This window comes from Pristiophorus japonicus, unplaced genomic scaffold, assembly GCF_044704955.1.
Source record: "Pristiophorus japonicus isolate sPriJap1 unplaced genomic scaffold, sPriJap1.hap1 HAP1_SCAFFOLD_1222, whole genome shotgun sequence".
NCBI classification, from domain to species: domain Eukaryota; kingdom Metazoa; phylum Chordata; class Chondrichthyes; family Pristiophoridae; genus Pristiophorus; species Pristiophorus japonicus.
Window position 1 is genome coordinate 23,195 of NW_027250886.1, and position 16,744 is coordinate 39,938.

Consider the following 16,744-nt stretch of genomic DNA (forward strand, 5'->3'; position numbering starts at 1 on the left):
CTTTGGAATTCTCTATCCCAGAGGGCTGTGGATGCTCAGTCATTGAGTATATTCAAGCAGAGAACAATACATTTTTGAATATTAATAGAATCAAGGGATATGGGGATAGTACAGGAAAGTGGAGTTGAGGTAAAAGATCAGCTATGATTTTATTAAATAGCGGAGAAGGGTCGAGGGGCTGAATGGCCTACTCTTGCTCTTAAGTCTTACGTTCTTATACTTTTATTGCCTTTGCACAGAACTGTTTTGAAGGTTCACCAGACTGATTCCCGGGATGGCAGGGCTGACATATGAGTAGAGACTGGATCAACTGGGCCTGCATTCACTGGAGTTTAGAAGGATGAGAGGTGGTCTCATAGAAACATATAAAATTCTGATGGAACTGGACAGGTTAGATGCAGGAAGAATGTTCCAGATGTTGCGGAAGTCCAGAATGAGGGGACATAGTCTAAGGATAAGGGGTAAGCCATTTAGGACTGAGATGAGAAGAAACTTCTTCACTCAGAGAGTTGTTAACCTGTGGAATTCCCTACCGCAGAGAGTTATTGATGCCAGTTCATTGGATATATTCAAGAGGGAGTTAGATATGGCCCTTACGGCTAATGGGATCAAGGGATATGGAGAAAAAGCAGGAAAGGGGTACTGAGGGAATGATCAGCCATGATCTTATTGAATGGTGGTGCAGGCTCGAAGGGCCGAATGGCCTACTCCTGCACCTATTTTCTATGTTTCTCCAATTCGAGACAATTATTCAGTAAAGCTGAATGCGATTATTCAAAGGTTAAACAGTTTTTATTTTTAATTGTTTTCAACGTTTAGTGTTTGGTTGCTAACTTTTAATAGCTAGCTGTCACACTTACACTATGTACATGCATTTTAATTTGCAGAATTTTGGACAATGATTCAGATTCATCTGGTTTTGAAATTTTTACAAATGACTGTCTAAATAACTTTCAGACAGTACGTCCGATGATTCAGATTAAATGCTGTTCAACAGCTGGTCACAATTAAAAAAATAAGTTTCCATTTCTCCTGGTCTAAACTGTTTCTTCTGTCTTGCAAGCATCAGTGAAAGAACAAGAAGGTTTCTCTATTGATTAATTACATATTATAAATATATTCAGTTACTGCTTTCATTTAAAGGTAGCTAAAGAAAATGTCTTACCCAACTAGAGCAAGAGACAAACATCCTTAGTGTTGTAGTTTGAAGAGTAAAACAGATATTTAGGCGGAGAAATTGCCGCTTTTTATAGCCCCGTTATAGCTTAATTTTTGCCCGCGGGAGGGGGGGGCGCTACCGACTTTCGGGAAATTGCCTGGGAATTAGCGGAGGTGCTGCCATGGCAATTTGCTCGCGGGTCGCGAAGCTGGTCGACAACCGCTCTTGTGGCAGAACTTAAAGGGGAGGGTACCAGTTGTCCTGGGCCGCCAGCTTTTTTGGTCGGACGACTCTTGGGTCGGCTCGACGATGGTGGCCCCAGCGTGGTATGGGCCATAATCGTGCAGCCCGCACTCCATTTGAGTGCCAGGCTGCTGGCCCAGTCGCACGCTGCCTGGGGCCCAGTGGAGGCCATCAGAGGCCGTGCAGAGTGCGCAGCGGTCCTCCCCTTTAAGCTCAACTCCCCGCCCCAGTAGAGCCCCGGGAACCACACCCCCTAAAGAAGTGGAGCACGGGAGATTGCGCTCCGCTTCCTTTGAGGCGCGGTAAGCCCAATTCAGCGGTGGGAGCGGGACTTCCATGCTGGGCGCTAAAAGTCCCGGCCCAGAAGTTGACATTAGCTAAGTTACAGTTTCTAAATTAAATCTGAGATCGCTGAGTGCGTGCATCACAATTTCTCCAATTAGATTTTTGCATATAAAAGCGACAGCCAGCGTGCATAGCTTTGCTTTCTCTTGGATTATCCTTTTCTTCCTTCCCCTTTAGTGTAAGGCAACGTACTAGTCAATAGATAGGTTAAACCATAATATCTAGTAAGGTCATCTCGTTCCATTGGTTATCTGTATCACTGTATTTTGGCTGTGTTGTGCATTCGTTCTGCAAAGTGCATTAATGAAGATACTCAAGTCATTTAGGTTGAGATAAGGAGAGATTTCTTAGGTCAGAAGGTGGTGAATCTTTAGAATTCTCTATCCCAGAGGCTGTGGATGCTCAGTCGTTGAGTATATTCAAGCAGAGAACGATAGATTTTTGAATATTATTAGAATCAAGGGATATGGGGATAGTGCAGAAAAGTGGAGTTGGGGTAAAAAATCAGCCATGATCGTATTAAATAGCGGAGAAGAGTCGAGGGACCAAATGGCCTACTCCTGCTCCTAATTCTTATATTCTTATACTTTTATTGCCTTTGTACAGAACTGTTTCTCCAATTTGAGACAATTATTCAGTACAGCTGAATGCAATTATTCAAAGGTTAAACAGTTTTTATTTTTAATTGTTTTCAACATTTAGTGTTTAGTTGTTAACTTTTAATAGCTAGCTGTCATACTTACACTATGTACGTGCATTTTAATTTGCAGAATTTTGGACGATGATTCAGAAAAAAGACCATCTGGTTTTGAAATTTTTACAAATGACTGTCTAAATAACTATCAGACAGTACGTCCGATGATTCAGATTAAATGCTGTTCAACAGCTGGTCACAATTAAAAAAATAAGTTTCCATTTCTCCTGGTCTAAACTGTTTCTTCTGTCTTGCAAGCATCAGTGAAAGAACAAGAAGGTTTCTCTATTGATTAATTACATATTATAAATATATTCAGTTACTGCTTTCATTTAAATATAGCTAAAAAAATTGTCTTACCCAACTAGAGCAAGAGACAAACATCCTAGTGTTGTAGTTTGAAGAGTAAAACAGATATTTAGGCGGAGAAATTGACCCTTTTTATAGCCCCCGTTAGTGCCTCCATTATAGCCTAATTTTTGTCCGGGAGAGGAGGGTGCTACCGACTCCCGGGAAATTGCCCGGGAGTTTGCGGAGGTACTGCCATGGCAATTTGCCCCGCGGGCCGCGAAGCTGGCTGACAACCGCTCTTGGGGCGGAACTTAAAGGGGAAGGTGCCAGTTGTCCTGGGCCGCCAGCTTTTTTGTCGGACGACTCTTGGGTCGGTTCAACGATGGTGGCCCCAGCGTGGTCCGGGCTGCCATCGTGCAGCCCGCACTCCATCTTGAGTGCCAGGCTGCTGGCCTGGTCGCACGCTGCCTGGTGGCCCAGTGGAGGCCATCAGAGGCCGTGCAGAGTGCGCAGCGGCCCTGCTCTTTAAGTTCAACTCCCCACCCCAGTAGAGTCCAGGGAACCACCCCCCTTAAAGAAATGGAGCACGGGAGATTGCGCTCTGCTTCTTTTGAGGCGCGGTAAGCCCAATTCTGCGGTGGGAGCGGGGCTTCCATGCTGGGCGCTAAAAGTCCCAGCCCAGAAGGTTACTGCCCCCAATCGGGTCGTGGTGCAATTTCGCCCCCTACGTGGAGAGGGAGAGGCAGGGATACATTAATTATTAATGACCCACCCAGTAGCGTCAATTGTACATCTGCAACAAAGCAACATTTCACAAGCTTTCTTTTTTATAATACATTCTCAGAATGTGGGCGTCGCTGGCAAGGCTGATATTTATTGCTAATCCCTAGTTGCCCTTGAGAAGCTGGTGGTGGACTTTCTTCTTGAAAAGCTTGGTTCATTAGTGTCTTTTAGGGAAGGAAATCTGCCACCTGGCCTATATATGGCTCCAGTCCCGCACCAATGTGGTTGATTCTTAACTGCCCTCTGAAATAACCTAGCAAATCACTCAGTTGTATCAAACTGGTACAAGAAAAAATAATAAGAATAAAACTAGACCAACCACGTGGCTGCGACCTAAGCTTTGGCAATGATGAAGGCACACCCAACCCAGTCAACCCTGCAAAGTCCTCCTCACGAACAACTGGGGACTGATGCCAAAGTTGGGAGAGCTGTTCCACAGACTAGTCCAGCAATAGCTTGAGTCATACTCATAGAGTCATACTTACCAGCTAAGATCCAAGACTCCTCCATTACAATCCCTGGGTATGTCCTGTCCTACCATAGGATAGACCCACCAGAAGTGGCGGCACAGTGGTATACAGTCGGGTGGGAGTGGTCTTGGGAGTGCACACCATTGGCTCCAGACCCCATGAAGTCTCATGGCTTCAGCTCAAACATGGAAAAACAAAACGTCCTACTACCTACCAACCTCCCTCAGAATCAGTACTCCTCCATGTTTAACACCACTTGGAGGAAACACTCATCATAGCAAGAACATTGAATATACACTGTCCATCAATGTCCATCACCAAGAGCGACTTTGTAGTATCTCCACTGACCGAGTTGGTCGAGTCCTGAGGGTCAAAGCTGCCAAACTTGTCTTGTGGCAGGTGGTGAGAGAACCAATACGAGGGAATAACATACTTGACCCTGTCCTCACCAATCTACCTTGTGCAGATGACCACCACACAATCCTTGTGGAGACCAAGTCCCGTCTTCATGCTGAGGACCCTCTCCATCATGTGTGGCACTACCACCGTGCTAAGTGGGACAGATTCAGAACCGATGCAACAGCTCAAAACTGGGCATCCATGAGGCACTGTGGGCCATCAGCAGCAGCAGAATGATATTCCACCACAATCTATAACCTCATGACCCTGCATAACCCTCACTCCTCTATTGACATCAAACCAGATGCCCAATTCTGGTCCAATGAGAAGTTTAGAAGAGCATGCCAGGAGTAGCACCAAGCATATCTGAAAAGGAGGTGCCAATCTGGAGAAGCTGCAACACAAGACTACATGCATGCCAAATAGCAGAAACAGCACGATATAGGCAGAGCTAAGCGATCACCACAACCAACGGATCAAGTCAAAGCTCTGCAGTCCTGCCACATCCTGTCGTGAATGGTGTTGGACAATTAAGCAACTAATGGGAGGAGGCTACATGGTCATCTCCATCCGCAATTATGGTAGAGCTCAGCGCAGTGCAAAAGACAAGGCAGAAGTGTTTGCAATTATCTTCAGCCAGAAGTGCTGATTGGATGATCCTTCTTGGCCTCTTCCGGAGGTCCTCGTCATTGCAGATGCCAGTCTCCAGCCAATTCGATTCACCCCATGTGATATCAATAAACAGCTGAGTGCACTCGATAGTCAAGGCTATGGTTCCCGACAACATCGCGGCTATAGTGCTGAAGGCCTGTGCTCCAGAACCTTCACCACATGGACTGAAGCGGTTCAAGAAGAAGGCTCACCACTATCTTCTCAAGGGCAACTAGGGATGGGCAATAGATATTGGCCTTGCTAGCGATGCCCATATCTTAAGAATGAATTAAAAACAAAATCTGTGTGAAGGTACTCCCAATGCTGTTAGGTAGGGAGTACCAGGATTTTGACACCGCGACCATGAAGGAGCAACAATATATATCCAAGTTAGGATGGTGTGTGAATTGGAAGGTGACTTGGAGATGTTCCCATACACCTGCTGCCCTTGTCCTCCTAGGTGGTAGAGGTTATCGGTTTGGAACGTGCTGAAGAAGCCTTGGTGGTGTGCTGCAGTGAATCCTATAGATAGTACACACTACAGCCACGGTGCTCTGGTGGTGGAGGGAGTGAATGTTTAAGGTGGTGGATGGGGTGCCAATTAAGTGGATTGTTTTGTCCTGGATGGTGTCGAGTTTTGAATGTTGTTGCAGCTCCACCCATTCAGGCAAATGGGAGAGTATTTCATCATAATTCTGACTTGTGCCTTGTAGGTGGTGGAGAGGCGTTGGTAAGTCAGGAGGTAAGCCACTCGTCACAGAATACCCAGCCTCTGATTTGCTGTAGTAGCCATGACATTTATGTAGCTGGTCCAGATGAGTTTCTAGTAAATGATGGGGGTTTTGACAATGGTAATGTCCTTGAATATCAAGGGAGATGGTTGGACTCTTTCTTGTTGGAGATGGTCATTGTCTGATACTTGTGTGGCGCAAATGTCACTCGCTACTTATTATCCCAAGCCTGATGTTGTCCAGATCTTGCTGCATGTGGACACATCATCATCTGAGAAATTGTGAATCGAGTTGAACACTGCAATCAGTCAGATGTTTGGCCTCCAACAACCACAACCATCTTCCTTTGTGCCAGATAGGATTTCAGCCACTAGAGTTATTCCCTATGATCCTTATTGAGTTCAATTTTACTAGGCCTCCTTGGTCCACACTCAGTATCCCTCCTAATCATTCCTTCTTTGGCATGGCATCCATTTTTCTCATGCCTCTGTGAAGCATCCTGTGCATTTTTCTATGATAAAGGAGCAAGCTGTTGTTGTTCTGTGAAGCAAAAGAGCTTAGCAGGACATTGATAACCTTCCAGGACATTTTCAAACAGGTTCAGCTGTTGAAATAGCCAGGAACAGTTTGTTCCAAAACACAGCTTTACAGCTGCCAAATAAGTTGTCAGGGAACCTCATAATGCAGTGCAAGCTATTGGGATATGGTTTTAGTCATTCTCATTTAAACATAATGACCACAATTTTGCAGTAAGTGGCGAAGGAACAGCGCTCGCCATTTATTACACTTACAACTGCCCGCAGAGGTTTCGTGGGCTTCTGAGCAGCAACTTAGGATTACGAGAGATCCTTTTCAGTGCGGCACCCTCTACAGGAGATCTGTGGCGTGTGCGAGCAGGTTAAGCAACAGCGTGTCTCTTCAAGTAATCAGATTGAATAATCCTCACCGAGCTATGCAGAGTCTAAACCAGGAAGTATAAACTAGAATATTTAATTCAATGTAAAATCATGTACAGAAAGTGAGATAGAGAGAGAGAGAAAACAAAGATGAGATTAATAGAGATAAAAGACAAAAAAAAAGTTAAAACATTATTTTTTATAAAATCTCCAAAAATAAATTCTGAAGAAATGAGACTCCACAGTTGTAAAATAACATTTTCAGGGCCAGAGAGGTTGTTTGGCAGTTATTAAGACTTAACCTGCTATTAAAAATGTTTCTGGTGTTGCACTATTTTTGTTTGCCTTCACAACAGTTGTACTGCCGTCATGGGTGGTCTTAGTCAGCTGCCTTTGGGGCTGGAGGACAGGTGAGCAGCAAGGAAGAGAGAAGAGAGCACTGTTCCATTATTTCCCCCTTTTGCCATTTAATCACTCCTGTCCTCCACCCTATAACAAGATCTTTCCCTTTTGTTCTTTCCCTGCCCCACTTTCCCCCAGGCTGTGCAATTGCTTAAAAGCTGTTCATCTCTGTCATTTCCAGTTCTGAGGAAAGCTTATTGACCTGAAACGTTAACTCTGTTCCTCTCTCCAGCTGACAGGCTGTATATTTCCAGCATTTTCTGCAGATTTCCAACATCCGCAGAATTTAGTTTCCTCCCCCCACCCCTCTTAAGAATTACAGATTGCCTTGGCGCAGGGATGCTGATTTCTGGCCCCCTCAAAATAACATGTAGCCCATGAATAATGCGCATAGCACAGGCTGCAGGCTCGATTTATTTTAATGAGGTCCCAGCATGAATTTAACATGCTGCCCGGGACCACGTTGAATGTTAACCTGCCCCGGAGAGCCTTTTTTCGTGTGATGAATTTCTAAACCAGTTATTCGTCACAGTAACTAGTTGATCTGTCGTGTTGCTCACAGATTAAATGCAATTTAAAAATGTGGAATTGAGCAGGGGTTAACAGGTGACACAGTTGACCAGTGCTGCTCATAAATATTGAATCACTAGTGGGAAACTGACTGGCATCCACTTAGCAACTGCCCATAGTAGCACATTTCAAATCAGGAACTCAATAGGAAATTGCAGGATATTGGAGCATTTCTGAGAGTGACTAAAAGGAAAAAGACTATATAGAGTATGGAATTGTAGAAGGAAAAAAAGACTGTGCAATTTCAATTTCATGTCTCATGACCTGATTTTTAAAAAATAATTTGCACCACAATACTCATACCGCCTTGTGAAAAATCTGTTACTTCTCTAACTTTTTCCAGTTCTGACGAAGGGTCATTAACCTGAAACGTTAACTCTTTTCTCTCTCCACTGGTGCTGCCTGACCCGCTGAATATTTCAGTAATTTTCTGTTTTTATTTCAGATTTCCAGCATCCGCAGTATTTTGCTTTTGTATTAGTGATTAAATCACTGCCGCTTCTCTTCTAAGAATGCTTATATTAAAGAAGTTCTGCTCTTCTCTCCGACGGGATTTCTGTTTGTTTCTTTTACCTTGTTAAAAATCTGTTACATCTCTAACTTTTTCCAGTTCTGACAAAGAGTCATTGACCTGAAACATTAACTCTGTTTCTCTCTCCACAGATGCTGCCTGACCCGCTGTGTATTTCCAGCATTTTGTTTTTACTCATACCGCTTTACTCCCTTTTGAATCGTGATTGATTGACTTCCCTTTTAAATGCTTCAGTCAAATGCTTTTGCTGCATCAACCTATTCTATATACTAATTTCTTAACTTGTCCTAGAAATCGCTTGAATTAAGGTTTGCTTGTGAATCGTGTTCTCTGCCTATAGCCATTTTTATCAAAGTATTGCCAGATGTCAGTTTATCAATTCTCTTGTACAATTATTTTTTAAATGTGCACCCGTTGTCCCTTAAGTTTTCCACTGAGAAGATTTTAGCTTCTCCAAAATTCCTCCATAGCTCTGTTTCCTTTTTATTACTTAACACTATTATATATTTTCTCAAAAAAATAAGAGTCCCGTTTTAATAGCAATCTATGCCTTTCACTGCAGGGCATGTGAAACAACTAAAGTGGAAATATCTTTCGGAAAACAAAATCTTTTGTGCACAGATCAATTTAACTACTTAAAGAAACAGAATACTGGTATTTGATCAAAGGTCCCAACACATGATGCAATGAATGCATTTTTAGAAGGAAGAATGAGGAGAAGCAATATAACCTTTGAAGGTGGCAGGACAAGTTGATAATGCTGTTAAAAAAGAATATGGGATCCTAGGATTTATAAGTAGAGACATTGGGCCAAAAATTCGGTAACAGCCGTGAGGCAGTTGTTCCTGCGCCAGGAACGGAAATCCTGCCCCGCGAGCTATATTGTGCTTACCGCCCCTGACAGGAACTGCAGCACAAAATCTCTGCAGTTCCTGTCGGGGGCAGGACCGGGCGCAAAGGGACACGAAGTTTCCAGCGCTACGCGGTAGGACGTGTAATGCTGCCGGGAAGACTGCCGATTTTGCAGGCGGGAAACGGGGGCATCGCTGGACCACCAGGGAGCGGAGTCTGTGGCAGCAGCATGGCACACAAGCGGAGTGCCAGGTTACAAAATCACGTCACGGACACCGCGATTTATAATCAAGGCGGCCTCGACCAGTAAGCATTTTTTTTAAATGTTATTGCCACACCTCCCCATTAATTTTTGCCCTGCAAGCGGTCTACGACCTGCTACTCGCCTGCGGCAACGTCAAGGGGCGTTACCGAATGAGGTCGTCAACGCCGGCGCAGCGGCCCGGGGTGCTACCGATAGGCGTTGAGCTACTGGTCAGTGCCCCCACTAAACTCCTGCGGAATTTTGTTGGAGTTGGTAGTGGTGCTGCGCCCCAGCACAAACTTTGCGCCCTGTTAACACCCCCCTGGGGGAGCCGCAAACAACCCGAATTGTTCCCATGTTGAAAAGAAAAGACTTGGATTTATATAGCACCTTTCGTAACTATCTGACGTCTCAAAGTGCTTTACAGCCAATTAAGTACTTTTGGAGTGTAGTCACTGTTGTAATGTGGAATATAAAAGCAATGCAAATATTGGGGTACAAATTCCAATGTCCCAGGCCCGTACGAAGTTTCTATGGACCCGGGAAAGCATCGGAATCAGCACACAATGTGCATGCGCTGAAAACCAGCTTTTCTGATTTGTCAAGCTGGAGCTTGACAGATCATAGACATATCAGAAGCGAGGACATTTCTTGGGCAAGATTGCAGGATTTATGCATATCTTGCCCAGCAAATGTCCTCAAAAACCTTGCGCCTGCCTACTTTTACAGGCGCAAGTGTTTTAAAACATACGAAAACACGGTAAAATTAAATTAGAAACACATATTTTATTGTTAAACACCCTCCCCATTACAGTAAGTTTATTTTTAACCATAACTTAAAAAACTTTTTTAAAATTCGGGAAAATATTTTATTTTTATAAGACATAATAACTTTAATTTCAATTAATTTTAAATATATGTGGTCTGTTTTTTATTTTTTATTATTTTGTGTCTTTGATTTTGTTTCAATTAATAGCACTGAGAACTCCTAGACACGCCAGTCTCAGTGCTATTAATGGGAACCTGTGAAATACTTACCCGATTGGCTGAACAGTCACACGTGACTGCATCTTCTGCGTCAGGACCCTCCGGATGGGAATGCGCTTCACAGTACAGGAAGAGAAAGTCTCCCCATCGGAATCCAGGGCGCCTCCTAGACCACCAGGTAGATTCGTAAAATTTCTCTGGCGAGGAGGCAATTGACCACGGGAAGACCTAGAGAGGAATTTCTGGGCCATTGGGGTAGAAATTGCACCCTGTTTCAACCCAACCCCGCAGCTGCGGTTGAAGTCGCCTCGAGTGAAATTCCGCTCTTTGTTGTTTTTTTTTTACATGGATCCGGAAGTTGCTTTTAATGGGGACGGTGACTACACGAAAAGGGCGAATACCGGCAGTGCGGAGTGACGACCGCGATGATGTCACCACAGCTCTCCCCTTCACTTAAAGGGGAGAGCCTTTGCGATTTAAAAATTTTGGCCCACTGGGCCACCAAGTGGGGTTTTGGCCGGGTCAGTGGCCTGGCACCCAAGAGCGGGTGCCAGGCTGCTTATTGGCGGCCTAGCCGAACCCAGGGGCATAATTGCCGGCCTGATCTGGCAGTTAGCCGACAAAATAAAAGTGGCAGCGCATCCTCCCCTTTAAGGGAAGCCGCACCGCCATTGCAGAAGGCCACATCCGCACTGGGAAAAAACAGGTTTTGGCACCGCCGGGCGGACTGAAGATTTTCAGAGGGGAATGTCGCCGTCCGGGGGTGGGGGGTGGGTGTAAATCGGCGGTGTGTACGGTGATGACGCACGTAAGATGGATCGGCAGCAGCGAAGCGGTGCGGTGGGAGGAGAGAAGAATCGGGGCACCGCCATTAAACCTCGGAAGGGCAATGAGGCTGTCAGCAGCCATTCGACGAAAAGTCGGCAGCCACTCCACTCCGCAATGTGGTCACCGATTTGCGGTGGTAAAAGGCCCCAAGGAGAGGAGCAATTTTGGCCCAGTGTTTATGGCTGACTTATTAGCCAAATTAAGGTTTCGGGAGAAAATACCCTCTTGAGGACTCTACTGGAATAACACAAAATCCCATCCATAATTTTGTGGGGTCCAGCCGGATGTGGCAAACTACAGTATGGAGTAACCCACCGGTGTACATTCCTATGATCTACACATTTCTGATCGACTTCCATCATTTGCAGCACGAGTGTCCTAGCTTTTTTTTTTGTCTATTCGGGCCACATGGATATATACCATGGAGTTTAGTGGGTTAGTGGAGTGGGACTAGCTGAAGTGCTTTTTCAGAGAGCCGGCACGGTCTCAATGGGCAGAATGGCCTTCTTCTGTGCTGTAACCATTCTATGAGGAGACATTTCTTCACTCAGAGGGTGGTGAATCTATTGAATTCCCTTCCCCAGAGGGCTGTGGAGACTCAGTCATTGAGTATATTCAAGACTGAAATCGATAGATGTTTAGAGATTAAGGGAATCCAGGGATTATAGGGAGTGCGGGAAGGTGGAGTTCAGGTGGAAGATCTGCCATGATCTTGAAGAGCGGAGCAGGCTTGAAGGGCCGAATGGCCTGCTCCTATTTCCTGTTCTTATGAAATTGGCATTTAGTGTTAATGAAAAATAGGCGAGTCAATGGAAAGAAAATCAGATGCGGTGTGAAACAGGCTGCTGATTCGCTATTGCCGATTTAGTGCCACTGTTGAAGACCAATGACACCCCTTGTGAATTGAGCCTGACTGAGAACCCAGGATACCATCTAGGGGAGATATTTTCTTTGAATACTTGAGATTAATGTAGAGTGCAATCTACAGGTAAAATGCTTTTGCTGAAATCTCACGAGGTTGATGTTTGCAGTTTCTCTCTGATTTCACGATCGGCAATGACCGTAAATGATTAAGGCAAAAGCCTAGTCATTGCTCAGCTCCCCCGCTCGTTCAGTAAATTTATCTGAGGAGTAGTTGAGTCACACAGAACAGAAAGTTCCCACTCTGTGCTGTGTAAGCTCTTTGTCGCGGTGACAGCAGTGGAACTACATTTGGGTTCACATTGGGGGCAGGGGCAGGAAATAAACATAGCTAGGGTTTCCACTGATCCCTATCCAGTGACACCTGCCCTAATTTGTGGGGCTAGAAGCAATTTGAGAACAGGACTGCAACCTACCCTTCAAATTGGAGGTCAATCTACCACAACTGACCTTCAAAGTTTACGCATGAATAATGTCTGTTTGAATAAGGTACCAAAGGTTGCTTGACACCTGTCCAACCACATCCCAGCAAGGAGCCATTGCCTTCAGATGAGGAGGCTAGCAATTCGTATCAGTGAATATTATTCAAACATATTTTTAACTGTGTACTGCTCAAAAAGGTACATCTGACCCACAGTATGACAGCAATCCAAAATAAACACTGCAATTTTTAGTCTCCTCCAGGTACTCTTTGGAATTAGTATTAAAATAGTATTGATCGAAAATACTATTTTAAATATCTTAAAAAGATCATAAACAAAGATTTCTGTGCATCTGCTGATGTCTCCATTATTTCTAGTGCTCAGGTCTTGTGCTTTGAAGTTGCAGTTTATTGGCAGCCTGGAAGTGTAGAATTTGCCTGCAGTAGCATCATGTGCAGTGGGGAGGTTAAGGTAGCTTTCAGCAACTCAGTGTTTACCACTCACATTGAGAATTTCATACTATATTTTCAAAACATAATAAACATAAGCAAAATTTTTTTTGATAAGGCTTCTGTGAAGTGCATTGGTAAGTTTTACTATATTAAAGGCGCCAGATAAATACAAGTAGTTGTTGTTATAGTATATAGTCTAAATGGTTCCCTTTGAACAGGATTTTGTAGGTGCATTTTTGACATTTCACCAACTGCCATATTTATTTTTATTAGACAGAAACTTGTAAATGTAGCAAGATCAAAATTACAAGATATATATGGAATAAATTTCAGGATAAACAGTAAACAGCTAATCACAAACTTTATGTTGTACACTAACCAAGAATATACATACCATAACTGTTCAGAACATTTACATTTTATAACATTTTTAATTTTACAAAAAAAATGGAAAATCATTGAAAATGGAGGTTAAACATTTTTTACACTGGAGAAGCGCACAAAAACTTTTTACAATAACTGATTTTTTTTTTCTCTCATTGTATCTTGAGCCAACTGTATGCAACTACCGAGCTCACTTTGTGAATGGGTTGCCTCATCTCAATAAACCGCATATAATACTTTGATGAATTTTTGTGCTGTTCGAGGTGAGGGATGTCAATGTTGAAGAATGGAACACTATGGGCACTCAGCATTAACATCCAGCACACCTAGGTGGGATATAGTATGGGGGCAAATGCACAGTAAAGCTACTCTACTCTGCCCTAATAACGTGCCTCAATCCCAACACATCTGTGCATCTTTAGGTACAAACTAGTGATAGTTTAGTGACATGTATATAAGAGATATAGTACAAATCCCATTACTTTCCACCTTTGCGAATCGAGTAAAAATGTTCATCCTTCTTTACTCAGTTGGAAAGTCGACAGGGGGTTTCTACTGGTCTCCTATTGTAACTTCTGTGGGAGACCAGAGGGACACTCAGAGAAATGGAATGGCTGAAGTTACGACAGGAGACCAGGAGAAGCCCTGCACAATTTAAGAGCCACGTGGTCTTTTGTTCATGCTTCTAAACTTTTGTCTTCAATTTTCTATTTTTTTATAAAAATTATGCTCTATAGAAATTGGCAGAAGGTGGCCACAATTGAAGTAACAGGAATGCATGATGTATGTCAGTTTCCTTTTTCTTGCTGGCTGAAATTTCTTTCATAGCATTACCTCCTACTGTTAGATACCGTCCTCCAGCTTACTGAAAGCAGGGTGTTTATAACCTCTCCCGTAGCCAAGATCCTTCATGAGTTTTGTCGGTGCATTTCTTAGGTGCAATGGGACAGACGGCAATGGTCCCTTGTGGTTCCTCACAGACTCTTTAACAGCTCCATATGCCACGTATACCTCAACAGACTTTGGTGCTCTAGCTAGGTATACTACACACTGCGCTAAAATAACCTGAAGGATAAAAGAAAAATGCCATTAAACTCTTTTATATTACCAATAATCATTGTAGAAATTGAAGTATACCTCAACAACGATCACTATACAAACAAGAGAAAAAGTCACCTGCCTTCTTAAGAGATGGATTGGCCAGAACCATGTGTTCTTCTCTTCTGCATCCTTCAAAAAGGTATATTAGGTGTCCAACTTTCAGTTCTTTAGACAATAGAAAATATCTACTGCAATTTTTTGATGGGCTCGCCAATATGTTTTTTGATTAGAATATGCTTATTAATGTGCTGTAGTGTTGCCTATCTACAGGAGGACTGATGTCGTGGGAATGGAGGTTGCAAGAATTGCACTGTCAACTGACGATCTCTAACTCCAAATATTCTACACACTGTTAATACTCTAGGAGCAGCAATAGGCCATTCAGTTCCTTGAGCCTGCTCCTCCATTGAATTAAATCATGGCTGATCTGCACCTCAACTCCATTTTCCTGCCTTCGCTCCATATCCCTTGATACCCTTGTGCATCCTGATTTCACTTCTGAATAGTCCAGCTCTAATTTTAAGATTATATTTCCTTGTTCTTGACATTCAACTTTCCATCCCTTCATCTACATCATTAATAAATATGGTGAAAATTTGAGGCCCCAGAACAGATCCCTGGGGACCACCACTTGTCACATCCCGCCAATTAGAGTACCTACACTTTATCCCCACTGTCTCCTACTTTCCAAACAATTTCCAACCCAAGTAAAAAGGCTACCTCCAATTCTGCACACTCTCACTTTTGCTGATAATCTTGTGTGGAACTTTATCGAAATCCTTCTGGAAGTCCATATAGATAACATCCATAAACTCCCTGATCTACCTCCTTAGTGACCGTCTCAAAAAATTTGACTAGATTAGTCAGACGTGACTTACCCTTAAAAAAGCCATCCTGGCTCTCTGATTAGCCCCCATTTGTTCAAGTGCTCAGTCACTCGATTCCTAATGACAGATTTTAGTTGCTTTCCCACAACTGACTTTAAACTGACTGTAGTTACCTGGCTTCCCTCTCCCACCCTTCTTAAATAATGGAGTGACATTAGCAAATTTCCAATCTAATGGCACAATTCCCGAATCAAGAGAGCTTTGAAAGATTATGACCAACACTTCTGCAATTTTCTCACCTACTTCTTTTAATTCCCTGGGCTGGGTGGGAAACCATCATGTCCTAGAAATTTAACTATCCTAAATCCCATTATTTTCTCCATTACCATTTTGTTATTTATTAAGTTCCTCTCCTTAATTTATTTCTAGTTTCCCTTCTATCACTGGTATTTTATCCTCTTCCTCTATTTCCACGAGGTTAATGATCACACCACAACTGTGAGCCATCTGGTAGAACAGAAGTGGGCAAAATACGGCCCGCACGCCATATTCGGCCCGCCAAGTCATTCTATCCAAAAATAGAACGCCAGCCGGAGCTTGAGTTACACATTAGTCTATCCACTTTCACTTCTCATGGGTCAGAGGCAGACCCGAACTGCAGCCAAGAAAAAAAATGATAGTATTACTTTATTCAAATTAATAATTCGCAAAAGCCCTCCCTGGCCCAATCTTAAAAGGATCCGTTCATGATTCTGGGCCACAATGACGGATGCCCATACCCAGAATGCACTGTGTACTCGAATATGCCCTATCCGATTTAGAGTGGAGTCATGGCTGCTCATCTCCACAACTCTTTTACTGAAGAAAGTTGCATCTTTCCTCTCTCGGTATCCAGAGTACAATGGCAGGGGAGTTTTCATCTGGCACCAATTGGGATGGAATTAGTAATCTTTGCAGAGGGGCATGAGGATGACGGAGGTGGGGAATTGATGCTGACACAGGCTCGAAAGAGGGTACAATTCTATTTCACAGCACTGATTTACAGAGACCAGAAGATACCATAACATTTTCAACTTTTATCTTTGATTCATTTCTAAGCAGTATTGAATACATTTGGGCCCAGAAATCCCAGTCGGCTGCTTCCCGCGGGCAATCAGGTAAAAAAACTTTTAAAAGATGCGCACTTACCTGAAGCTGCTGCGCCCACACGAGATCCCGGTCCTGTGACCTCCATTGACTGCGCGTCGGAGCGCGTGCACGTCAGGATGTGCGCAGGGCCGGAGCTGCAGTCACATGGCTCTGGGCAGCCAATCAGGTAAAGTATGTTCTTATTCATAATAATGGAAACTCCCATAAGTTGGAGTTCCCATTATTATGAATGAGAACCACCCCCCCCACCAAACACACAAAACATTAATTGAAAAAATACACTACATATTAAACATTAGTTTAAATTAAAGTTATTTATGTATTAAAAAAATATATTTATCCGATTTAAAAAAAAGTTTTTTTAATTATGCTTTAAAATAAATTTAACGTAGTGGGCAGGGTTTTTAAAAA

At 43.4% G+C, this 16,744-nt stretch overlaps 1 protein-coding gene across 1 annotated transcript in view; it reads right to left on the minus strand.

Annotated features, from left to right (window-relative positions):
• Window positions 1-13,011: 13,011 nt before the first annotated feature.
• Window positions 13,012-16,744, minus strand: part of wrnip1 (WRN helicase interacting protein 1) — a 52,879-nt gene continuing 49,146 nt past the window's right edge. The window contains exon 7 of the mRNA XM_070870242.1: window positions 13,012-14,321. Within this exon, the coding sequence (XP_070726343.1) occupies window positions 14,100-14,321 (222 nt within the window). The 3' untranslated portion in view covers window positions 13,012-14,099. The remainder of the gene's footprint in view (window positions 14,322-16,744) is intronic.